The sequence below is a fragment of the Hyperoodon ampullatus genome, assembly GCF_949752795.1.
Source record: "Hyperoodon ampullatus genome assembly, chromosome: 6".
Classification (NCBI taxonomy): Eukaryota; Metazoa; Chordata; class Mammalia; order Artiodactyla; family Ziphiidae; genus Hyperoodon; species Hyperoodon ampullatus.
In genome coordinates this window covers 88,645,677-88,672,164 of record NC_136919.1, presented here as the reverse complement: position 1 = coordinate 88,672,164, position 26,488 = coordinate 88,645,677, and the positions used below count along the sequence as shown (strand labels likewise).

Sequence of the window (26,488 nt, the reverse complement as noted above, 5' to 3'; positions counted from 1 at the left end):
GGAAAACAGTATGGAGGTTTCTCAAAAAACTAAAAATAGAACTACCATATGGCCCAGCAATTCCATTCCTGGATATATATGCAAAAAGACCCCAAAAACACCAATTTGAAAAGATACATGCACCCCAATGTTCATAGCAGCATTATTCACAATTGCCAATACAGATGAACCGGTTTGCAGGGCAGAAGTTGAGACACAGATGTAGAGAACAAATGTATGAACACCAAGGGGGGAAAACTGTGGTGGGGTGGGGGGAAAAAAAAACAATTGCCAAGATATGGAAGCAACCTAAGTGTCCATCAGCAGATGAATGGTTAAAGGAGATGTGGTATATACATATATATATAATGGAATACTACTCAGCCATAAAAAAGCCATGAAATTTTGCCATTTGAAGCAGCATGGATTGTCTTGGAAGGCATTACGCTAAGTGAAATAAGTCAGACAGAGAAAGACAAATACTGTATGATATGACTTATATGTGGAATATAAAAAATACAACAAAGTAGTGAACACAAAAAAGAAAGAGACTCACAGATATAGAGAACAAACTAGTGGTTACCAGTGGGGAGCAGGGGGAGGGGCAATATAGGGGTTGGGAAGTGGGAGATACAAACTATTGGGTATAAGACAGGCTCAAGGATGTATTGTACAACATGGGGAACATAGCCAATATTTTGGAGTAACTATAAATGGAAAGTAACCTTTAAAAATTGTATGAAAAGTTTTTAATTAAAAAAAAATCAGTAGGAGGTATTGGTGAAGTTCTATTCCTTAGGTGGTGGGATGGGTACCTCACTGCTTTTCAGTGATTCACTGCAACGTACCTATACATCAAATGTACTCTTTATTATTATTAATTAATTAACTAAAGTTTGGCTGTGTTGGGTAAAAAAAAAGAAAGAAGGAAATCCCCACAGGACATTTTCTCCAGTTGATGATTTTTGACTCTATTCAGCTTTCTTAGTGTATGTTACTATATAGCAAATATTGGCTGCTTCCCTGTTGGATACAATGTGAAAGGAGAAAGTGGAAAATTAAATCAAGGCAAAAGGCAGCCAGCAGGTTGAAGAGGAGTGTATGCCCTTGCATGTAGATTTTAGATGCAACCCGGTGTGCTTCTAGAATCTCTCCTTTCTCACTGTGTTCAGAAGGGAATTGACCCTTTTCAGTTTGGCAATCAGATATACCAGTTTGTCTCCTTCCTGACCCTGTGCCCAGCCAGTCTCATCTGCTCCCTCCTCACCACTGTCTTCTTTACCCTGCATGAGGCAGAGTCCTTAGCCTGCCTCAGATCCAGTACAAAGCTCCACGTTCTCCACTCCACCCCGTACTGTGTCCGCCTTCCCTAGGCTCCGGCCTCATTCATTCATTAATGCAGGATCTGTTGCTGGTCAGATTTCTGGGTGCTGCAAGGGATGTGGAGACTGATAGGGTAACTGGAAAGATAAAACATCCACAAAAAACTCAGTATATAGAGCTTCAGATAAAATGTGGCATGGGAAGGATTTCTTGTGGTTGAATCATTCAGAGCAGGCTTCATGGAGGAGGCGACTTTTGAGAGAGCCTTGACTGATGTGCAGAGTTTGATTTCTAGATAGGAGTTACAGAAAGTTTTGGTTTTGATCAGAGAGTAAGATTAAAATATTCTTTGACTAGGGAGAGATAAAGGTGTTTCCCAACTCTTTTCAGTCTCAAAAATTGAAGAAAAAAACGTTAAGGAATGGGATAATTTTGAAATCAACCAAGATAACATATTTGTCTCCTTTTTTTGAAATTTTATGTCTTATGTGTTGGGCACTGTGCAAAATATTTGAGGACAGTGAGCACCTAAGAGTGTTTAGAAGATGGGATGTTTGAAGGAAATGAGATAGGAAAGTAGAGTGGCTGTAAAACTCGTTCTCCAAACCAGAATTTTCCTATGAATAAAATGAGAACTAATATACTTTAAAAATATATATTAATAAAAAAAATTAAAAATTAAAAATTTTTAATTAAGGCAGAAAAGAAAGTAAATAAACTGAAATTTTGACATGGAATGAAATATTTGTTTTTGTTTTGGAATGGGATATTTAAATTAATTGCAAAAATGCAGTTCATGACCTGATGGATTTTACAATCCATTTGGAGGGGATGTAGTTCACTGTGAGAACTCTAGGATTTCTCTGTCCAGCATATTTTATCAGTTCATCCACGTAGTAGCTCACTAGTAACGGGGAAAATGAAGAGAGAGGAGTACAGAATGGCTCTTGTGTGTCTTGTTTGAGTGTCCAGATGCTACTAATTGATATGGGGAAGATAAGAGGGAGGGAACAAAGATTGGGACCAATGGAAGACACTGGGTTAAGTTTAGAAGATTTTACATTGAGGATGTTTAGCAAGCAGTTTAGCAAGCAGTTGTTTTCACTGGCTTGACACTAGCACTGAAATAGCTTACCACTCATTGAAAGAAGCTGGAGAAAGAAAAAAGCATTCAGCCCAGGGCACAGCCCTGGGTTAATCAGACATTTAGGAAAAGCTTTATGCTGTTTGTAATAGGACAGTTTATAAGCAAGTACAATTATGACCAAACATGGAGAGCAAAATATTAAAATTTTTAAAAATTATAAACTACCCAAATGTCAACAAAAAGTAGAATTTAATACTGTAGCACTTAGGATGTCATCATTAAAAATGTCACTTCTGAAAGTTTATAATAACATTAAAATGTTTATGATAGTGGGTGTTTTTCTTTTAAAGTACATATTATTTAAGCAATGTACAATTAGGCACAGCAAAATGTGGGAAGAGATGCATCAAAAAGTTAACAGTAATTATTTTGAAGGTGGGAATCTATGAGATTCTTCCTTCTACTATTCCATATCCTTCAAATTCACTAAATAATATTTTCTAATAGGGAAAACAGTCACAAAAAAAGGATTCTCTTCCCTTTTATTAACATAAACATGGCTACAGCTCCTAATTAATACAGAACCTGGACACACAGTAGGCCCTCAATAATCCATGACTGTATCAATACCTGCAATTGAAGACATTTACCTGAGATTTTCTGCCCTGTAAAAAGCCTAACCCTTTCTGCGGGACAGCCTCATGTCCTGCCGTCCTGGATCTTGCAAAGCGTGAAAAATGGCTCTGCCTCTACCCTCTCTGTCCATTGACACTAACGCCTTGATAGGCCTTCACCTGGGGTTCCCACGAACTACTGCTCACTGATGGGTCCCTGGGGAAATGAAAGCACTTTGGGCTCACCTGAAAACCACCACCAGAGGATTGTCAGCATCCTCCTTATACTCACTGGTCCTGCAGAGAATCAGAGATGACTTCTTAACTTAGTGTATGGACTGGCACCTTGAAGTCTCGCCGTCCTTCTGACCTGTGCAGGCACTTCCACGGCACTGGCCTCTCTGGGGGCTGGCAAGGCTCACAGGGTAACTGCATTAGGGCCCCCAGCCCATTCCTTAACATCGACCCTTAACAGTGTTCAAAGCTCTTCACTTGTCCATTCCAGTTCTCAAGGCCAACCCCATTAGCTCATATTAGTATCTCCGCACATCATGGATGAGATCTGAGACTTAGGTCACCTGTGCAAGGCCGGGGCAAGGTGTCGACTTAGCAGAAGTCAATGCTGTTACTGCATTTGTGGCTAAGATCACCCCCGTGGAGTTCCCTTGAGTGTCCACCGTGCGAAGGGGGCGGGTGTCCCGCAGGCGCAGCCCCACCTCCAGGGCTTCTGAGGCAGTGGCTTGGGGTGGGGGTTCAGGGACTGAGAAGCCTCGAAGCCCACCGGCTGGGATGGAAATGACGGACGATTCTTCAGACAGGGCAAGGGGGAAGCTCACGCAGGCGTCCAGAAACCTTGCTCAGATCCTGTCTTTGAGTTTAAATCTCAACTTTTGTCTTCCAGAAGCGATGGAAACAGGACCCAAAGCCTGAGGTAAGACGTCTTGCCAAACAGCCGGGAGCAGTCGCCATTACGAAACCAAACGCCGCAGCCCCTCAGGCCCCGCCTCTAAACGTGGCCTCGCCTCTGAACGTGGCCTCGCCCCTGAGCGTGACCCCACCCCCAGAGCACACTGGGCGGGCCTCCGTGTAGAAATCGCTCTCTTTTCCGTTTTCTGCAGAGGTTTCTGAGCTCTGCTACGTACGACCGCCGCTTTGATAAGGTAAATGTGGTCTCTGTCCTCTGAGAAGGTAGATAACTAAGCCAGAAGTGTTCCACAGCGTGTGAAAGTGTTGTGAATTGGAAAACAAGGACAGATCCCAGCGTGGGAGGATCAAGGAAAGCATCTGAGGGAAACCTTTCAGTATAATAGGGAGGAAAGAGGAAAGAAAGGATGAGGGTTCGTGATTTGGTTTTGTTGTTGTTGTTTTGGAGTTTTTAATGATGAAAAGTTCCCATTTCATGACTTCCCATTCCCCTGTGGTGGTCCAGCACATATGCTCAACGAGTGAGGAGTGTGGCTAAGTTGTAGGAAAGTGAAATAGTTTTGAGTACTTAGGCAAGAGAACTGACTAAGAAAACAATCATATGAGCACCACCAAGACAGGGAACTTTGTTTCCTTCATTGGTGTGTCCTAAGTGCCAAGTACGTAGTAAACATGGGAAGAATGAATGGATTATTTTCAGGCAATGTTGAAGCTGACCATTAGTTGTAGAACATAAATTTGTGGTGGTACCAACATACTTAACCGTGTGATTTTATCAAAGAGGAATCAGCCCTTTATTAGAAGGCAGGTCTAGAGAAGGTGGAGTTAAATTTTGCCAGGCAGGACATGAAAGGAGAATGGGGAAGGCTCTTTAGAGTAGAGCTATTTAGGTGTGGGGTTAAGTGATGGACCATGAAGTTTTTCCTTGGAGAAGGAGGGAATGAAGACAGAATGTTGTCAGATGAACTACAAGTGGCTTGTACTTCCTGAACAGGGTGAGGAATTGACAAACCCAGGGCATAAACTGAAAGAATGAAGGGAGGAATGTCCCGGGCTTCCCTGGTGGCGCAGTGGTTGAGAGTCCGCCTGCCGATGCAGGGGACACGGGTTTGTGCCCCGGTCCGGGAATATCCCACATGCCACGGAGCGGCTGGGCCTGTGAGCCATGGCTGCTGAGCCTGCGCGTCTGGAGCCTGTGCTCCGCAACGGCAGAGGCCACAACAGTGAGAGGCCTGCGTACGGCAAAAAAAAAAAAAAGGAATGTCCGACTGTATTTTTTCAGAACGAAAAAATATTCCTGGTGATGAGTTCTAGAATATGGCCGTAACTGAACTGGAATGGAGGTAAAGGGCTCTAGGATGACAGTGAGAGGCCAGATTATTGGATGGTCTATCCACATGAATATTAGGCCTCTCCCACTATTGATAATATTAGGCCTCCTCCCACTTTGAGTTCCTTTCCTGGGACTTTTTCCTGTCCCAAGGTCTCCATGGAATTGGTATTTCCTGCAACTCTAACCTTCAGTCAGTGGCATGACTCTGGACAGGGAGGTAAACATGGGGCAGTGAGAGAGGGCTATGACAGACATCTGTTTTGTTTTTGTTTTTAGTTTGACACTCAGCCTTCACTCACCTTCTGGAAGCAGTTCTTCTCTTGCCCTCTGGGAAACTAAGCCCATTCTCAGTCTCAGTCCGTGTGCAAGTGGAGTAGTTGTTCCCCGACTCTCCTACTTTAAGGATGGCTATACCACTCGGGCTTGGCCAAAAAGATTGTTCCATGATTTTGGCAACAGTGATTGGTGAGAGATGGGCATAGGACCCAGCTAGAGACAGTAAGTCACAATAGGACTTTTGAAGGGACTAGTGGAAGAGATAACCCATTTTTAGTTGCACTTGAAGCTTGGAAGATATAGCTTTGAAGTTGCCACCAGAAAGTCTCACAATGAAGCCCGTCCAGAATATAAAGCCAAGAAATGGCTAGAAACAATACTGATAACATCAGCTGAGCCCCAGTATGAACCCTCTTGCCTAAGGCTAGCCTTGCTCCTAGGGTCTTTCAGGTAGCTTAGCAACGGTCTCTTTTTTAAGTCAGCTGAATTGTATTTGCTGTCATTTACATCCAAATAATTCCTCACACTGTAAGGGAGCTCTCTCTCCCTGGCTCCTTCTTCCATGCTAGCATACTAAATGTATATTACCTTCTCTGTCCTTCAGGTTGCTTTCTATAAAAGGGGATAGAGAAACCTGATTCAAAGAGTTGTAAAGATTAAACAGGATAATATACATAAAAGCATAAATTTGTTTCACAGCATTGAAGTACAATAACAAGCAGTACTTAATTTTTCTAAATTAGACTAAATCTGGCTCAAAGCCCCCATTTTAAAGTGTAGAAAGATATTCAGTATTAGTCATTACTTGGGGCCTTTTGCCTATTTAGTTTAGTATTCACTGTCAAACAAACATATAGGAAAGAGCCTCTGATTTAAGTCCACCATGGTGGGACTGGGATATTCATTGTCCAGGCCCATTTGGTCCATTAAAAGGCCAAATTAATGGCCTTGGCTTCACAGCCTCTATGCTAAGTATGGGCAGTGCAGTATTTTACTGAAGCTGCCAAAATAATGGCACTTGATGATTAGTCATCTCACCAAACATTATTTCATCGCGTAAAAAATCGTGCTATCTCCTAGAGGACTTCCACACAAAAGCCATCCACATAAGGAACTCATCTTTACATCCTTATTATGGAGTCATTGGAGCCACTGCTACCTTTAGTCAACTCTCCTTCTTTCAACCCAGCACTTATATCAACCCCCATCTCCTCTCTCCTGGGAACACCCAGGTAAATTCTCCTCCCACATGAGAATCTGGACCGGACTGTACAATAGGTATCTCACAATTTCTGTTTGGGGTCAGGAAACATGAAAGCCATTAATAACCCCTTAGACCAGAAGCCCAGAACTTCCTGTGAAACAGAAGGGGAAAGTTAGCTTTTATTCCTTTTGGAGTCCCCTCTGGCAGGGAGTGGAAACAGCAATCCATAGCTTGGGAAATTATCCTGCCTCAAATGAAGGATGCCTAAAGCTGGGCAAGCATTGCTACAGAGGAAAATTACCCACCCTTGTCATTGTCAGCCCAACCTCCATCCCGCAGTGAAGCACTGCTAAACTTGCATAATAATCAGTTCCTTCCCTGCCTGCCCACCCCCACCCCACCTCATAGAAGGAAAGAATAAACCCTGAGTTTCCTGGGAGAGATAAGGAGGCAGCCTCCACAAGTCTTTGAACTGTCTCTTGGCCTCCCTAATGAAGACCAAACATGTACTTGTGTCCCCAGGAAAATAACAGCCTAATTTAGGCTCTAATCCAGGACCAAATAGAAGTTCTAGAAGAAAGGCCTCAGAGAAGAGTCTGATCTCATAGCCTGGACCTCTTCATTGAGACTGCACATTGGGGCACAGTTCTCAGTGTTAATCCCTGTGAAGGCTGCCTAAAGGAATCTGATCCTCTTAGGTAGCACCTGGCACCAAAGAAATTCATGATGCCTGAACCTGTGATCTGGGGTTCCTGTGCCCAATCCACGTCAAGGTACCAGTTGATTCATCCATTTTGTTTGCCCTGGTATTAGGTTTGGAGTGTGGGCTTGCGGTTGTAAAAATTCAGATAGACCATTCCTGTCACATTCTATGTCAGTGACCATTTCTTCAGGCACCACAAAATATCATGTGTATGAGACCCCTCCTGAAACTGCCCAGCACTGTGATCCTGAGTGTGGGCACAAAGCACATGAAATCTTTTTCTAGAGAAATTGATCCTCATCTCTCCAGTCATTGTTCAGCTAATATACTTTCCTGCCTTTTATGACAGTCCTTTCCCATAGGAACAGGAGTCTGGGAAAAAGGAAAATAGTCCTAGAAGCAGAACAAGAGTATGGGATCACTCTTGGATGGTGCTGCCACCTCATTTGGACAGGTCACTTTATAGATGTTCTGAAGGTGTAAACTCAGCCTCGTTTCCTCATGTAATGTTTCTCTGAATGGAAGCAAACATCTGGGCACCGGGTATGACTTGTTATGTGACCCCACGCCAGTAACTCATCTTTTAAGCCACCACCTGTCCCTTGGTTAAAAGTCCTCGGGCCATGGTTACATACAAAATATCCCAGGATGGGAGTTAAATGCTGTGAGTTCCCTAGTACCAGCTTTTCCACCAATTGGGTGACTCATTTTCTCTGATGTTTCAGCTGTGAGAAGCACATTTGAAATGATGGATGTGCTATATTAAATATATTGATAAGAGCAGAAACTAAACCTTGCAATCTGTAGGGTTTGCTTCCTCTGTAAGTGTGGCTGTCTCTACAGGAGCTGAAGGTTGCTTCTTTAGCCCTATGGTCTGAAAGCTAGGGCAGAGGGGAGAGACTGGGGGAGCCAGCATGAGCTATATTGCACCTAATTTTTTCTCTCTCCCAAGTCTGAAAACTGGCAATGGTGAGTCATGTGGTTCTAAGGCCTCCTTTCACTTGATTATTCATGGTGACCCCACACCACCTTTACCTGCATGCCACCTTTCCCTCCTTCTTTGGATGCTCCAACCTCTTTGTTTTTCTTACCAGCTACCACTCTACTTAGCCATTGAACAGCTTTGACCTTGATGATATGAATGTGAATGAGGGCAAGGATACCTCTGGCCACTTTTGCTGCAGTGAACTGAGTGGGGTGTCCAAGAAGAAACCCTTGTCTTAGGAAGACTTCTAAGATGGTTCCAATGATCCCCACGTCCTGTTAGTCACACCCTTGTGTCATTACTCCTCTCCTTGAGTGTAGGCTGGACTTAGTAATTTGCTTCTAATAGAATAAGGAAAAGGTGAGGGGATATCATTTCCATTATTAGTTTACAAAAGATTGTAACTTCTGTCTTGCTAGCAGACTGTCTCCTGACATTGATGAAGCAAGCTGACATGTTGGAGAGGCCCACATGACAAGGAACTGGGGGGGGACTCCAGCCGACTCTAGCCAACAACCAACAAAGAATTGAGGATCTCAGTCCAACAGGCTTTGAGGAACTTCATCCTGCCAACAGTTGTATAAGTGAGCACAGAAGTGAGTCCTTCCACAGTCAAGCCTTCAGATGAGACCCCAGCCCCAACTGACACCTTAATTGCAGCCTTGTGAGAGACCTTGAAGCAGAGAACCCAGGTAGGCCTTGCCTGGATTCCTACCCACAAAAACTGTGAGATAATAAATATGTGCTTTTTTAAGCCACTAAATTTGGGGGTGTCCATTATACAGCAATAGATAACTAATACACCCCTAAATTACTGTAATCTTGGTGAAAAATGTAGCATGACTAGGAGGGCAGGCACCGAATAGCACAACATCTCCCTGATGACATCCCTGGGAATACTATCTTCATGCTCAAAGATTATCCAATATACTCTTATGCTAAAATGGTATCATTGTGCTCTACAGAGCCCTGATTAGTATCCAGGAGGTACTGGAGGCATAGGTAGGGTTGTGTTGGGTGGAATGGATGGCCAGTATGGGATCACGAGTAGTGATGATGATGTCATTCTTTCCCCTTCTCATTTTTTTCTTCCTTTCCCATTCATTCCACCATTACATTTTCTTTACTCTCTTTCTCCTTTTCCCCAAAATTCTGGGTGACTGCCTGATGACCATTCCTGTAAATGACGCTATCAAGCTACATATCCTGAAGAAATTTCCTTGAGGAGCAGCTCTTCCTGTTCCTCAAGGTGTTCTCACAAGCACAGAGACCTCATTGTCAAGCTCAAAATGTGCTTTCCAGACAGATTAACACCCCATGTGTAGCAGATTGTTAAGCCGGACCCACCCAGTTCCTAGACGCTGCCCTGGCCAATCCAGTGTCCACAATCACAAAGCCCATTTATATACACTCCACTCAATGACCACCTACCTATGAGATACTCTGGAATCAGCAGCTTTTTCTAAATGAAAGTAAGTCACCATCTTCAGAAAAATATTCATATCCCTTGTCCTTTTCAGAGCTGCAAATTCAGTCTTCCCTACTGCTCCAGTAAGGGTAGAGGAAGGGGAAAAGGTGAACTGCTACCCATTTTCATTAGGGTAAGGTTAAGGGGTGGGGAACATGGCCCATCACTACAAACTTCATGAAGGAGAGAAGGGCTCTCAGTTGCAGGTGACATTTAATCCTCACCAAGAGATCTAAGAGGAAGATTTCTGTCTTCCACTAACCTCAGGGCCTAAACACTCTCCAAAACTTTCTGCAGGAACAAGGGTTAATTCTGGCTACATTATGCCAGAGTAACTTACCCGACTATAGCTGTATACAGTTCAGGATAGTCTGAGAGCAGATAAGAAGACAGTTTGAGCCAAGTTCTGGACTTTAAGGGGTTTTCTCACTTTGGAAAAGCCTGAAAGTTTCTAGAGTAAACTTTTTGTACTTTTTTATAGAAAAATAAAGTTTTTTAAGTAGGGGACATTTGAGCAGGATCAAATAAAGGACCCCAGGATGAAACTGAGGAGGCTGCTATCAGGCTCCCTGCAAGGAACTGGTCATCTCTTAGACGCCAAGAGAGGAAATCAGTATGAGCTGAACTACTCCTTCCTTTCTCTACAAACAAGTTCCAGGATACCCAAAAACCCATGCCCCCAGTGCAGTACACAGAGAGCACTAATGTTTCTCTATTAGAAGAAACATTTATTGAGGAGGATCAGTATTCTCAGTTGTACTAAAGAAAGATTGTTTTCATCAGAGGATGTGTTATCGTGAAAACCGCAAGGTTTTCTCAACAACGACTGAGTTCTTTGGAGAAATTTTTTCTCCCTAGAAATGCTGGAGAAGCAATTTCTGTTTGAATAGAAGAGTCAAATCCCTGAACACAGTGCCTTCGTCAGGGGTGAGGGTGGCCAGAGGTACCTGGCATTCTTGATGCACGCAGGTGGGGCTTGGATTGGGTACAAGCTCCCTGGAGGACATGGAAGAGAGTTGACTCTGGCATAATACCTAGTCCTCAAAGGCCACAACTTTCTGGTGATGTCTGATCCTGTCTCTGTTCTGTCTAACACTTGTAAGACAACTCTGGTCAACAGAAACAGCTTCTTGATTTGAGGACTTGGTACATGCCTGTTCCTCTTGCTGTGGGTCAGAGAGAGCCCCAAAGTTGGTGGGATGTCCCTTGTCAGGCTGTACCTGGGTCTGCAGTTTCTTCTTGTGCTGACTTAACTCCAAGGCCTCAGATTTGTACCTACATGCCAGCTTCTCCTCTAGGATCTTCCCAATGGCTGTCATGAGCTCCTGAGCTTCAGGAGGCCCATAACTCACAAAGATAGCTGCACTTTCAACTGAGTCTTGGTACTGCACAAAGGTTGACATGAATTTGGCTTTTTGCTGGGGACTTTCCTGGTCTTTGATTTTCCTCTTGGAGTCAATCCACTGAAAATATCACCTCATCTTTTTTCTGAAGTAACTTTCTGGAGGAAGCTGTTCATTCTGTGACAGAGGTGGGGAAGTGTCCTTTAATTCTCTTTCCTCAACAGGGTGGCTCTTCTTTCTGCCTGTAGACATCCCTAGTCCTGAATCCTCACTTCTGTATTCTCCTGCTTTGGAGCCCGGAGGTCTCACTCTCTTTGCAACAGGTGGGAAATTCTTATCCTGGCAGTTCCATGAGACATGCTTAGAGGGATCCTCCCTCTGCTCCATGCTGATCCCACTGTCCTCCAAGTGGACATGTAGCACCTGGGAAGCTGCCATGTCCCCAGTGGAGACACTGTGGACATGAGTCAGTGAAGACTTGGAAGGCAACCTACCTGAAATCAGCGGCATGTCAGTGGGACAGTGTACAGCCTGGCTATGCTCCTTACCCTCGAATTTAAACTTTAACTCACTAAGGAGCTGGTTTTGAAGGTCTGATAGTTTAGAATCTTGGGGAACAGTTATTTTTGGTGAGAGACATTGGGTGGTCAGGGTAGTTTCTATTTTATCCATATTAACATATGCCATTTGGGAGCTTTCCAACTCGCTGGTTGTCAAGATGTCACAATATTGTGATTTAAGAGCACACAGCTCCTTGGCCTTGAATATCTCCCTGGACACATTGGACATGAAAGAATGTTCTAAATTCTTCCCCACTATCTTTTGGCCCTGAATCATTTCTACTCTATCACTGGAGTTCATGTTCTCATCCCTTGGCTCATGTCCATCCCCAGCTTGCCTTATGGGCACCTCTGGGCTGCATCTGTGGTCGAGTAGAGTCTCACTCTGACTCACTTTGTCTTTGTTTCTGTGTGTGAGCAGCTGAAAAGTCGGTCTGCCATGCTAAATTGTCTGAACGTCCTCTGCAAGCCTTTGGTCAATATCAGAGTGTGATGGTTGAGAGGCCCGCTGTCCTTCTTTGTCCACAGATGAGATAACAGGAAGAGGATGATCTAGCACCAGGAATGAATTTGTAGCTCTCACCTTGTTTCCCTGAGAAGTTTTAGAACTTCCTTCAAGGGGCTTGGAAACCTTACCTTTGGAATCGACTCCAGAAATATGGGTGGTTGAGGAGGGAAAGTCAAATTGAGGAAGAGGCCATGTTTTGGCTTCTCTCAACATACAGAATTTTATGGATTCAAGAACCTTGAGGGGTAGACCCCATCTCTGAGTCACACGAAACCTTAAAATATCGGCTTCTAGCACCTTTCGGGTGTTAGGATCAAGAAAAGAAAGCTCTAGAGTACTAATCTGGTGGTAGACTTTACCTACCATTGCGCTTTTTGAATCTGCGTCTTCCATATTGGTCTGGAAACTCCCAGAAGGAGGCAAAGTATTGTCGTCAGCCAGCCATGAACGACACACACCTATAGGAATCCTACCTGCACTGATCTACCAAGACTTCGTGCTCACGTGTAATCTAAGAATGGTTTTTATTTGATTCCAATCTATGTCCTTCCTTGAGACATTTAATAATTCATTCCCTGAGTGATTCCTTGAGTGACACACACAGTTAGTTTTTGTCTCCAAAGCAGCCCTCAGACCCTGCACTAGGTAACATTCTGAGACCTCTTGTGGACTGTCTTCTGCGCTCTTCTCTAGCATATAGCCAAGATTCTTCCTCATGTCATCCCTTAGCTGAAACTTTGTTGGGGCCCTCTCATGGAAATTTGCTGGGAGACCCAATTCAGTCTTCCCTATATCCTTGCTATCCTTGCCCTGAAGCTCAGAGATTTGTAAGTGAACATGTGTGCCTCTCTGCTGAGGTACTTCTGTTAATTTATACTGAGGCTCCATCAGTGCTGGGGACTCTAGATTCCTACAAGCTTGGAGGCACCATCATGGAATTAGCCTGCTTGGAACGTGGAGCTCCAGTTTCTCCTGGGGTTCACTGGTGATATGAAAATGGCCAAGGACTGAGACTGGTACATAGGCATGGGACGACCGGTTGACCAATGGGAGGTTAAGAGCTTGAGGACAAGTGGCTTATTGAGATTTTTGGAGCACGGGAACTAAACCCCACAAACTTTCCTGTTGTTTCTGCAACACGTGCCATTCCAGGTGTTGATTTCCAGTCGCGATATGAAAGTCTGACTCATTCTGGAATCTATGGAAAGACACTCCATGGTCCCTAAACTGGGATGGAGAAGAAGATGGTAGAATTGGGAGTTGGAATTGAAGGTGGGCCTGGGGCTGGACCTGAGTGAAAGGTAGGGGCTGGGATTGGGGTTTGAGGCAAGGGTTGTGGATGTACATGAGGGAGCAGAAGGGGATGGGAATAAAGAAGTGGTGGAGATTCTTGATCCCGTATTTTGAATGCAGAAGCATTACAGATTCCATTGAATAAAACAGAGTGAGACTCTAGTGGGGAACTACTACTAGAAGCCAGGAGAGTAGCCACTAGGGGCTCACTGTGCAAAGAGGGAAGACCCCAGAAGAGCTGGCTATACTTCTGCTACAAGTTTTCCCCCAAAGTCATGTCATATAGGAGCTGCTGACAAATGCGCAGCTGCTCTGGTTTGCTTTCACTGTTCCAGCCAGTTTGGGGGGCTCTAGTGTCCTTTACATCAAGTGACTGCAATGAATTCCCGGAAGATGTCCGTTGGTATTCTGACATTTGTTTTGAAAATGGTCCCTCTTCCTGTTGTTTCTTCTCTAAACTCTGGAAAGCCATTTTCTTTTTTATTTGTCTCTCCAAGAGTCCCTGGATGTTAAAGCCAAAGAAAGAATGGCTATTGGCCTCCACGTGCTTGGTAACAGAGTCTCCCCAGAGACAGGTGTCTGGTAGATGGAAGGAAACATTGTCTCTCTGAAAATCAGAGTGTGATAATGTGGGGAGGAACACGTTCTTGGCATTAGCTTGCCATGAGGAGAAGTCTGAAATTGACAGGCTTGAATGCTCAGTGCCTCTGAGTGTTGAAACTCAAGTGGACAACCCACCAGAGCTATCTGGAGATAAGTTCTCCAGAACAGGCTTCAGTAAGATGGAAGTTGATTTAGGTTGAGTCACAGATAGAGTGCAGTCTGGCTGTGGTGAAACAGACAGAGCTGGTGGTGCATGATGGCAAGCAAAAGAATCAGGGTGATTCACTTCCTGGGACAAATCTGATAAGGGATTGATATCTTGGGAAAGGGTGGGGTCAAGAGAGAAAATGGTATCTGGAGACAAAGTGGCCTCTCGTGGGAGAACAGGACCTGCTGTCTGAGTGTCATGTGGTAGGAGACGGGGAAAGGCAAGGGGTTGGGGTGGGGAATAGTCCACAGGGAATTCGGAATTCAAGGAAGGAAAAGGCTCTGGTGCCAGAGAGTGACCCAGTGGTGAGGGTGAAGAAAAGTCAACTAAGGGAGTCATTGGGTTAGGGGAGAGAATGGAGGGGAGCAGTGGGGAAGGCTCAGGCAGAGAGGCTGGTGTGAGGTCTCTTGAAGGGACTGTTGAGAAGGCAGGGGACAGAGTAAATGATGACTCAGTCACAGGAGCTGTGGAAGCCAAAGGGAACACAGAGGAAGTAGAATCTTCCAGGGCCTCTGGGAGTAGCAGCCAATTGACCTCAGCAGTTGCATTATTACACACCTCACAGAAGGGGTCTGGACATAAGAGTTGACGAAAGCGGGTGGTGTCATCGTGCCGGCCCAGGGGGCTGCAGAAGACAGGAAGTACAAAGATGCAACCAGGACCAGAACAAACATGAGACCCTGGCAGGTCTGGCAAAAGTATGGCTGCCCAATGTATACTATCCTTTCACATTCTTTTACTTCCTTAATCTCACAATAAATCTTTTATCCCCCTCCCCAAGGCTTTCACATTCTGAATCTGAGGATTTTCCCTCCCATGTCAATACCAGGCTTCACTGAGGCCCTAGAAATTCAAAGACTCCACTAAAAAGTGGGATACAGGAAAGAAGGTAATGTTCAGTCACCTTTGCAGAAGAGAAAGCACCTTCCTTGCCTCCTCTACTTTGCTCTGGCAAGCTCTCCAACCTGGGAAACCAGGAGAGTGATGAAGGTAGAAACAAGGAGACCTTATAGGAGGCTTAGTAGAATGTCCTTTAGTGGTACCTCAAGTATATGTTGCTTTATCATTCACAAAGGGCTTTCATATGTATTCTCCCATGTGATATTCAGAACCACCCTCTGAGGAATATAGGTCAATGGTTATTTACCTCAAAGAGGAATCTGATCATCCAGGAAGTCAAAGGACTTTTACAGAGTCAGGACACAGAAGTTCTGACTCTTGACATCTCACCTGGCCACCTGTTGGGAAACACCCATTGCCCAGGTCCATCACTGCTTCATGCCCAGCAATGAGCAGAGCAGGGAATCTGAGAAGTCTCAGGCTCTGACTGCCTTCCCACAAACCTCTCCTCTGAGAACTCTGGTCTCTGAGAGAAACTGTACCTAGCAGTTGACATCCTCAGAGATCAGGGACCTTGGATCTCATGGAAAAGGCAGGAAGGGTCACCCTTGGAGAGTTCAGGTGGGATAGGCAGAACCTTACCTTTTGGTGTTCCACCTTTCCTTCTCCCCTCGGCTCTGCCCTGATGCTGAGAACAAAAGAAAAGAATGAAGGGCTGGGGCTCATTTCTCTCACTCTTCTCTAGGAAACTCAGATATTCATTATCCATGAATAATATGAATCTATTTTAATTAACAGAACTTTATGTTCCTTTTTATCAATTTTAAAGGTTTAAAATGCTTTCAATTTTTTTCTTCTTTGACAAACTCAAAGAAGGACTTTCGACTATGAGGTCCACACTTGATATTCTCAGTCAGAAGTCATCTGCCCAAGGAGGGCCTAGCATCTGAGGCCAACAGTCACGTCCATGTCCCTCAGATAGGACCCTGTATCCTGGAGCTCAGGCTCCAGGCTCTGCTCAGAGGCTCAGCATTGCTGCTCTGATCAGCCCAGCACAAAGGAAGGCTCTGTCAAGAGAGGCCTGATGTGAGAAGTGAGGCATGATCAAGCAATGGGGAACTCTGTTCTCCTGCAGAGATCCCAAACTCTCTAAATAGCCCAACCCAGGGCCAGAAAGTTACTGAAAAGTTATTGCTTGGGATTTTATCCTGGAATCTCCAAACACTCAGATGGGCCATGGGCTTCAATTGGAAGCCTTAGTCCCCCCAGAACTACTGACCCTGCCTGGCCTATGATGTTCTATCCTCTCCTTGAACTTCCTATCTTAGGTGTCTCTCTGACCCAACCAATCTCACTGAGAAATGTGAGCAGGGGAACAAGAAAATAAAGAATCATTCTTTGAGAGGCAACTTTTGGTTCCAGCTCCAACACTTAAAGAGCTTGAGTGCCATTACTCCAGTCTTCAGAAGAAGCAAAATCTGAACCAATTGAAAGTCAGTGACTTTTCTTGTAGCATTAGAGAATTAAGGTCACAGAGCAAATCACTCCAAAATCTTCATAGAGGGTGAATGCAGAGAATCACAGTTGAGGTCCGCTTACCTCAAGCAGAGGCCACTGGAGCTAGAAATTGATAGGAACACTTAAAAGGACACTTTGACAAATTGCTAGAGGATGCACATGGGCTAACATGAGAGCGAGAAACTCCTAGGGTCATTATCTTAGGGGGGCCTCCACCTATTCATGGGTTTCACCTATGGGAACCCCACCAGGTTCTCACAGTGAAGAGCCATGAAAAATTCTGATGTTTCTGGTGGAGGAGTGTGGGAATGGGAAGAAAAGTAACAATTTTGAAAACATTCTGAAATATCCCCTGAATGTTCTCCATAACAGAAGCTTACTCAGCAGAGGAAAAGACTACCAGAGACTTATCCCACATGGGAGAAGGGAAATTATCCAACTCCATTTCCCTCTAGCTTTCTTATCTCTTCTAAAAAGTGAAAAGAAAGAAAGAGAGAAAAGTGTTAGAAACATCTGTGAATAACCCAGGGACACAGGACCACTAAAAGACAGATTTGATCATATCCCCTCCCCCCCAGCACCTTACTACCACATCCAGTATGGTAACAGAGGATCATAGCCGAAAGAGCTGCAAGGCATAGGCTCTATATAAGGAAGAGACTTAGGGAAGTCTGAAGACACCAAGGACACTATAGGAAATTGAAGTCTCTGACATATACAGCTACAGTAAATATTAAACACAACCAACACCTACCCGGATTAACATAAAACTTCACACTAAGGTCTATTTACTTCAGTTCCTATTACCCAACATTATGTCTGGCTTTTCAACAAAAAATTACAAGGTATGATAAAAAGGCAAGAAAAAACAGTCTGAATAGATAAAGCAAGCATCAGATCCACATTCAGATATGACAGAGATTTTTGAATTGTCATACATGGAATCCAAAATAACCATCGTTTCATGTTAAGGGCTCTAATGGAAAAAGCAGAAACATGCAAGAACAGATGAGCAATAAGCAGAGAGAGGGAAACTCTAAGAAAGAATCAAAAGGAAATGTTGGAAACCAAAAACACTATAACAGAAATGAAGAATGCTTTTAATTGGCTCATCTGTATATTGCCTATGGCCAGGGAAAGAATAAGTGAGTTTGAAAATATGTCAGTAGAAACTTTTCAAACTGAAATGCAAAGAGAAAAAGAATTTTTTAAAAAAACTTTAACTCAGAATATCCAAGAGCTGTGAGACAGTTTCAAAATGTGTAATATACATGTAATTGAAATACCAAAAGGAGAAGAAAGAGAGAAGAGAGAATAAGAAATATTTGAAGAAATAACAGCCCAGGATTTTCCAAAATTAATGACGGATTAACCATAGATTGTGGGAGCTCAGAGAACACCAAGCATATAAATATGAAGAAAGTCTGTACCTGGACATATTTTATTAAAACTGTAGGAAGCTGAAAGATAAAATCTTGAAAGAATACAGAAGAAAGTAATATCCTACCTCTAAAGGAACAAGGATAAGAATTATGGGCTTATCACAAACCATGCAAGCAAGAAGAGAATTGAGTGAAATATTTAAAGTGTTGCAAGAAAAAAAATCACCCTAGAACTTTGTGTCTAGTGAAATTATCCTTCAAAAGTGAAGGAGAAATGAAAACTTTCTCAAACAAAAACTGAGATACTCATCAGCAGCAGATTTGCCCTGGAATAAATGTTTAAAAAGTTCTTCAAGGAGAAGGAAAAGGACAACTCAGATCTACATAAAGGAAGGGAAAAGAAGGAATAAATGAAGGTAAAACAAAACTTTTATTTTTCTTATTCTCAGTTGACCTAATAATACTAATGATAGTGTATTGGGTGATTATAGTATATGGATAAGTGAAATAAATGACATCAGTGGTACAAGGGACAGGAGGGAGGAATTGGGAACTCTGTTATAATGGAACCTGCACTACCTATGAAGTGGTATAATGTTATATATAAAAGAGGCCTTAGATTAGTTGTAAATGTATATTACAAATTCATGGGCAACCATGAAAATATATATATATTTTTTTGTTTGTTTGTTTGTTTTTGTTTTTTTTTTTGGTATGCGGCCCTCTCACTGTTGTGGCCTCTCCCATTGCGGAGCACAGGCTCCGGATGCGCAGGCTCAGCGGCCATGGCTCATGGGCCTAGTTGCTCCGTGGCATGGGGGATCTTCCCGGACCGGGGCACGAACCCGTGTCCCCTGCATCGGCAGGCGGACTCTCAACCACTGCGCCACCAGGGAAGCCCATGAAAATATTTTTTAAAGAAGAATACTTGACATGCTAAGAGAAGAGAGAAATGGAATCATATAAAGTGCTTGTTTAAAATCAGAAAAGGCAGAAAAAGAGAAGAAGAAAAAAAGAATACACATAATAAATACTAAACAGTTACAGATATGGCAGATATTAATCCAACTATATAAAAAAATCACTAAATGTAAGTGTTCTAAATTCACCAATTAAAAGACAGACTGTCAGTGGATAAAACAAGATCCAATTATATGTTGTCTACAAAACACCCACTTTAAATATAAAGACACAGATGATTAAAAGTAAAGGGAAAGAGAAAACTGTACCATGTTAACACTGATGAAAGAAAGCAGGAGGAACTATATTAATTTCAGACAAAGCAGGCTTCAGAACAAGGAAAGTTATGAGGGATAAAGACGGGCAATACATAACAACAAAGGGGTCAACTCTCCAAAAAGACACAACAATCCTTAACATGTGTACAATCTAACAACAGACTGTCAAAATATGTGAGGCAAAAACTGGTCCAACTGCAAGGAGAATTAGGTGAATCCACTGTTATTTTTGGAGACTTCAACACCCCTCTATGAGAAATGGACAGATTCAGCAGGCGGAAAATCAGTAAGGATATAGTTGACCTAAACAGCACCATCAATCAACTTGATCTAATTGACATTTGTAGAATACTTCATCCAACAACAGAATATGCATTCTTCTCAAGCACACATGGAGCACTGACCAAAATAAACCACATTTTGGGCCACAAAACACACCTTAACAAATATAAAATAGAAATCATACAAAGTATATTTTCAGACCATAATGGACTTAAACTAGCAATCAATTACAGAAAAACAGCTGGAAATGCCAAAATGTTTGGAGAGTAAACAACATGCTACTAAAACATGGGTCAAGGAAGAAATACCAAGAGAAAAAAATATTTTAAACTAAATGAAAATTAAAATACAACTTGTCAAAATTTGTGAGCTGCAGAAAAAGCAGTACTTAGAGGGAAACTGATACCATTGAATGCATCTATTTGAAAAGATTTAATATCTTTGAGGGACTCTGCTTTGCTGACCTGATCGATTTCTCCCTGTTTCCAAAATATTGGGAAACATGAATTCCTCCTTAGGTAGCACAGTGACAGAAGAAGGAGCCCCACCCAATACACAAAGGCAAGGATGGGAAAACCTAGGAAGTTGAGCTGGAGCTCAGCCATGGTGCAGTAAGGCTCCTCAGACAAAGAAGATGGTCCAGATCATCAGAAGTGCATTGCTGCCTCAAGCATCTGGGCATTGAAAGTGCACATTCTAGACTAGAGTTCTAGAGTTCTTCACCCCAGATACCTAATTCTCTCCCTCCCCTATGAGGAGGATACTAGTAATGACAGCTCCTTTCTTTACCTGTCTTCTCCTGCATCTACAGCTCCACTGTTGTCTCTACCCACATTACAGAGGTTAAGCGTAAACACCAAAGGTTCTTGAGGGTGGGGGAGGGGACAACACAAGAGAGATAAACCCACAATCCTTCCCCCACCATCCAACCCAGCAGATCTATCCATCCCTCCAGGGCCCTTTAGATACCTCTAACCCACCTTCCAACCCACACATTTACATACCATATATTTACCTTAGTGAAAATTTCTATTCCACACGTTACCCAGATATTACCTGAGACCCTTTTACTGCTTGGTGATCTACCTTTGGACCCCACATAATATTTAAAACTCTTCTATGCCAAGGGATTTTTACCTCCAAGCCTTCAACTACAGCTTCTCATACATAATGTGTTCTCACCTGTATGAAGCCAGAAACATACTCAGAAGAAATATACGCCCCCATATCTCCTCAAAAGAATTCACATTCACCAAAAAGTGTAAGAGTGCAGAGTAGCCTGTACCAGTGGACAGGAAGCATGACAAAAAGGGAAACAAGGGCATGGCACACCCATGAACCTATGGCAAACAACTTAAAAATCTTTAGTAGTTCTTTTTTTCCTAAAATCCCTCATAAGCTAATTAGCCCCCTAAGGTTCTCAAATCTAGCCTCCTCCACCCATACAGTGTCTCATCCTGCTGCTTGCTCCCTCTTCTGAAAAATCCCTTCTCAAAACATTTAAAATTTTTTTCTTTATTTTACAGAACACAACCCGAAGGACCAAACACACCCTGATTTAAGGAGTGGGCTTCTCTTTAACATAACTTCTAATGAGCACAATATTTAGCAATACGTTTTAGCTTTTTTGAATCACACTCATGGTTACTTCTTCTATGAAAATTTTATGATTTTTTTCCCCCATCTACTTTCTTACTTGCCACCAAAATTCCTGTTGGCATCTCCATACCTTTTTAAACAATGATGTCATTTTTGTTGATGTGTATATGTATTTATTTCATCTCCCCGTGCTAGTCATTTAATAGTTGTAGCCCTTATACCTTCATTATTTAGATTATAAACTGCTGAAATTAAGCTGTGTCATTTCCTTACTTTGCTTGCCTGTATTCCCTCGTTGAGTCTGATGAATCAGTCTTCACCCCAGATACCTAATTCTCTCCCTCCCCTATGAGGAGGATACTAGTAATGACAGCTCCTTTCTTTACCTGTCTTCTCCTGCATCCACAGCTCCACTGTTGTCTCTACCCAAAAGGAGGGTCCATTTCAAGCCCACTCCATCTCACATACCTTCCTCCCTTGACTGCAGGAGGTGTATCTGTTCAGAAAAACCCCTCCACATATCTTTGTATCTCTGGTATTTTTTTTTTTTTATAGAAAGTTTGGTCCTGACTGTCCCTGAGGTCCCTAGGATTCACAACTGTAAAAACATCCTCTGAAGTCTGAGCAATATAAGCTCCACCAAAAGAATTTCCAGGATAGAAGGGGTCATAAAAATGACACATCAAATATATTCTTCAAAAAGTGGCTTTGTCATAAAAAAAGAAAGACTGAGAAACACTGATCCAGATTAAAGGAGACTAAAAACACATGACAACTAAATGCAGTCTGTGATTCTGAATCCTGTAATGGAGGTTTTGAAAAAAAGCCACAAAGGACATTACTCAATAAATTGACAAAAATGGAATATGAATGGGAGATTAGTTAAAAGTTTTATGTCATTGTTAAATTTACTGAAGGGGATAACTAACTGTACTGTATGTAAGAGAATCTTCTTTTTCTTAAATACACAATGAAATATTCAAGGAGAAGGTGCATGGTGCATGAAATGTATTTTCAAATATTCAGAAATGTATGCATATTTTTCATATATGTGTGTGTGTGTGCGTATTCATATATAGAGAGAGTGGAGGCAGGAAGGGAAGGAGACAGAGACAGAGCGAGGAGAGAGATCTCAAATGGGTCAAAATGTTAGTAGGTAAGTCTGGATAAAGGGTACATAGTTTTTACCATCCATGCATCTTTTCCACAAGTTTAGTTATTTTCAAATAAATACATTTAAAAAATGGACTATTGCCTGCTGTCCTGGATTTTACCTAAACTTTGAGATTTCTGCCTTTGATTCTTGCAGCTACCACCATCACCATACCCAAACCCCAGAAATGTGTAATGCCAGCTTCAAAAGTTATCTCACATTCTGTCCCAGGCAAGAAACCTGGGACCCTCTGCACATTTCAACAGGATTTTACAAAATGCTGAAGAAGAGCACCACACCCTCCCAACCAACAAATTTTTTTAAATTAAACACAATACAAAAAAAAAAAAGAAGGAAAAAAATCAACATGTTTACAGCATGGAACCCCTAATTTTTCTGATCTGGTGCCACCAGGTCATCCGTCTTCTGGCGTTTTGTGGTGTGAATTGGTTTGCCAGCACTTCGTCTGCTCTGCTCGCCAGTTACCATTCCTCCACCAGATTTCCACCTTCCAAAAATGTGTTGACATCTTTTGTTGTATCCTCTCTCCTTCTAGTCATCCTTAAGCACTTATTCTAAATCCTTTGAATAGTTTTATTGAAATATAGTTCACATACCATACAATTTACTCATTTAAAGTGTGTAATACCATGATTTTTACTATACTCACAGATATGTGCATCACAATTTTAAAAACATTTTCATGACTTCAGAAAGAACCCCGTAACCTTTAGCTATTACCCGCCACCCTTCATCTCCCAGCTCTAAGCAACCATTAATCTACTTTCTGTCCTCTCTTGGTTTCCCTATTCTGAATATTTCACATGAATGGAATCATACGTGGTTATTTGTGACTGGCTTCTTTCACTTAGCATAATGTTTTCAAGGTTCAGCCATGTTGTAGCATGTATCAGTGCTTTTTAATGCCAAAAATATTACACTACATGGATATACCATATTTTATTTACCCATTCATCAGTTGATGGACATTTGGGTTGTTTCTGCCTTTTAACTCTTATGAATAATACTGCTATGAACATTTGTTTACAAGTTTTTGTGTGGACATATGTTTTCATTTCTCTTGAGTATATACCTAGAAGTGGAGTTGCTGGGTCACATAGTAATTCTATGTTTAACATTTTGAAGCGATGCCAGACTGTTTTCCCAAACAGCTGCACCATTTTTCATTCCCACAAGCAGTGTATCAGGGTTCCAGTTTCTCCGCATTCTCACCAACACTTGTTTTAATCTTTGTGTTTCTAGTCATTCTTGTGTGTGTGAAGTGTTATATCATAGTGGCTTTGGTTTTTCATTTCCCTGATGGCTAGAGATGTTGAACCTCTTTTCACCTACTCTTACTTTTTTTTTTTCATCTACTCTTGCTTTTAATGGCATTTGGGGAAAGAGAGAAGATAAACAAGTGTGTTTTATCTACTGTGTTTAACTCGAAACACAATAGCTCATTTTAACTATGTGACAGGAAAAATATTTTCTTGTAAATATTTGAAAACACATATAGTAATGTCAAGTCTTTATCAACATGCACAGTTTACTACTTCTATTCCTTCTGCATGTTATAGTTACTGTGTGATTAAGGGAAAGCAATATTGTGCACTGAATTTGACCTGTAAGATTACTTCTTTTTTTTTTTTTTTTTTTTTTTTTTTTTTTGCGGTAGGCGGGCCTCTCACTGTTGTGGCCTCTCCCCTTGCGGAGCACAGGCTCCGGAGCACAGGCTCAGTGGCCATGGCTCACGGGCCCAGCCGCTCCGCGGCATGTGGGATCTTCCCAGACCGGGGCACGAACCCGTGTCCCCTGCATCGGCAGGCGGACTCTCAACCACTGCGCCACCAGGGAAGCCCAAGATTACTTCTTATATGGGGTTGAGGGAGGAATTCATTCAAATGACTCCTTAGGGTTGACTAAAAGGCAGAGCAGAACGGATTGCCAGAGCCTCTAAAGCACAATGCTTTTTTGTCACCAATGCTGTGTACATCTGTTGTGAATAACTGTGTACCACAGGTGATAAGTATCAAAGAAATGTGAGAGCTCTGACATGGGCACATAGCATATGTCTTAAGAGATAGATGACAAGATGTTTAAATGGGCTTTTACACTTTAATCATAGTGTAAAAGATGGGATGTATCACACATGCCAAATGATAACTGTGAAAGCTGGGTGAGGGGTGTATGGGAGGTTACATTGTTCTGTCTGCTTTCGTGCATGTTTAAACATTTTTGTACTAAAAAGCTTTAAAAATAATAAAAGATGTAGAGTGACTCATAAGGAGAGGGAGGGAGTAAAAGGATACCTGGCCAGGGTGATCAGTCCATCAAGACTAGAGTTTAGCTATCTCTCAATAAGGAAATTTCAGGAAGTGTAATTCCTTTGACGTTGGGAAAGAAACTTCTTTCCATATAACAGGAAGGAAGAAGGAAAGGAGGAATGGGAAATTTTTTTTTTTTTAAGGATTTTGATGAAAATTTCCCATCTCATGACTTCTAGTTCCTCTGTGAATGGTGGTTTGGCACATCTGCTGAGCAAGTGGAGATGGCCTAAATTTGAGAAAAGTGAAGGAGATTTGAAATAGATTTGAGTAGCACTGGAGAGAAAATGGACTAAGGAAACAGTGACCTAAGTTCCATTTGTTTTGTTCACGTTAGTAAGCATGGAATAAGAATTTGTGGAATGGATGCATTATTTCCAGGTAGCATGAGGGCTGAATTTATCATAGCATCAGTAGACTTGATTGTGAGATTTAATCCAGTAGTCATCAGCTACTTATGGGAAGGTATTTCTGGAAAAGGCAGAGATAGGGGATTTTGCCAGACAGGAAGGATTAAAGGTGATTGGATGGGGCCTATTTGTAGTGGAGCTTTTTAAATGTTGCTTACCTGATAGACCACCAAGCCTACCTTGGAGAGAGAGAAAAAGAAGACAAGAGCTTGGTGGACAGAGGAAGAGTAAGTGGAAAAACGACCTAAAGTTGAAAAATTAACTAGTAGTATATAAGCTGGAAGGATGGAGGATGAGGCCAAAGGGTGGAATGTCAGACTGTATTATTCCAGATGGCAGAAGTGTTCCTGGTAATAAGCTCTACAGTGTGGCAGTGACTGCACTGGAATGGAAGTAAAAATGAGATGAAGTAGGAACAGGGAAGCTGGGTTACTGACAGGTCTATCCACGTGGAGGTTAGAGCCCTCCACCACTCCTCACCTCTTCATGTTCCCCACCCTGGGCCCCCTCCCACCTTTTGTCCCTCTCCCGGGGGCTCCACGGAATCTGCCTTCTCTGTGTGACCATAAGCTTCAGATATTGTAGGATCAATGTCATAACTCTGGATAAGAAAATAAAAGTAGTGAGAGAAGGCTGTAGTGGACATCTATTTTTGTTTTTTTGTTTTAACACCCAGTATCCATAAGTCTTTCTGGAAAAACTACCTCAAGTGCTCTCTAGGATACTCACCCTATTTTTGAGTCCCAGTCTGTACAAGTAGAGTTGCCTTCCCTCTAGACCTCATTGTAAGGGTGGGTATGTGTGCAGCCTTGGCCAAAAAAAGGAGGTCCGTGGTAAGCCCCCAAATGTCTGATACCCCAGTGCATAGTCTAGGACTCACCTCTGGTTCATGAGCTGCAGGTATCCTGGGGAGGTGTACCACGGCTCCACCAAGGCTATTAATATCAGTGGTGGCACCTTCATCTTGATTGGTGAACTGTACACACTAAGGGCAATATCTTGTATATTCCCATCAAGCATAGATGGAAGGAAAGCACCATGATCACCTTCCCCAAAGAGGGGGATGCCATCTTGATGACATCCTTGGAGATACTGTTTTAGTACTCAAAGACACCCCCATGCCTTTTTGATATAAGGCATCAGTGTGCCGTGCAGTTCTCTGGTCAGCCTCAAGGACATGGTGCTTGGATCAGATTGAGGAATGGGGGAGCAGGACACGGTCAGAATATGGGAATGAGGAGGCATGAACTTTGTTCCACCAGTAAGGACATTCTTTCCCTTCACTTTTTCTTACTTTCCCGCTCACTTTAAGACATCTTTTGCTTACT

General features: G+C 42.6%; 1 protein-coding gene across 1 annotated transcript; it reads right to left on the bottom strand.

The window, feature by feature from the left end:
• Positions 1–10,687: 10,687 nt before the first annotated feature.
• On the bottom strand, positions 10,688–26,405 carry LOC307054847 (spermatogenesis-associated protein 31D3-like; the record flags this gene model as incomplete). The annotated part of the gene is given in 15 exon segments (XM_079706721.1): positions 10,688–10,750; positions 10,754–10,930; positions 10,934–11,368; positions 11,372–12,241; positions 12,245–12,790; positions 12,794–13,237; positions 13,241–13,384; positions 13,388–13,639; positions 13,641–13,853; positions 13,857–14,321; positions 14,325–15,100; positions 15,894–15,939; positions 25,675–25,761; positions 26,041–26,145; positions 26,283–26,405. Coding segments are annotated over 15 exon segments (4,746 nt in total).
• Positions 26,406–26,488: the final 83 nt, after the last annotated feature.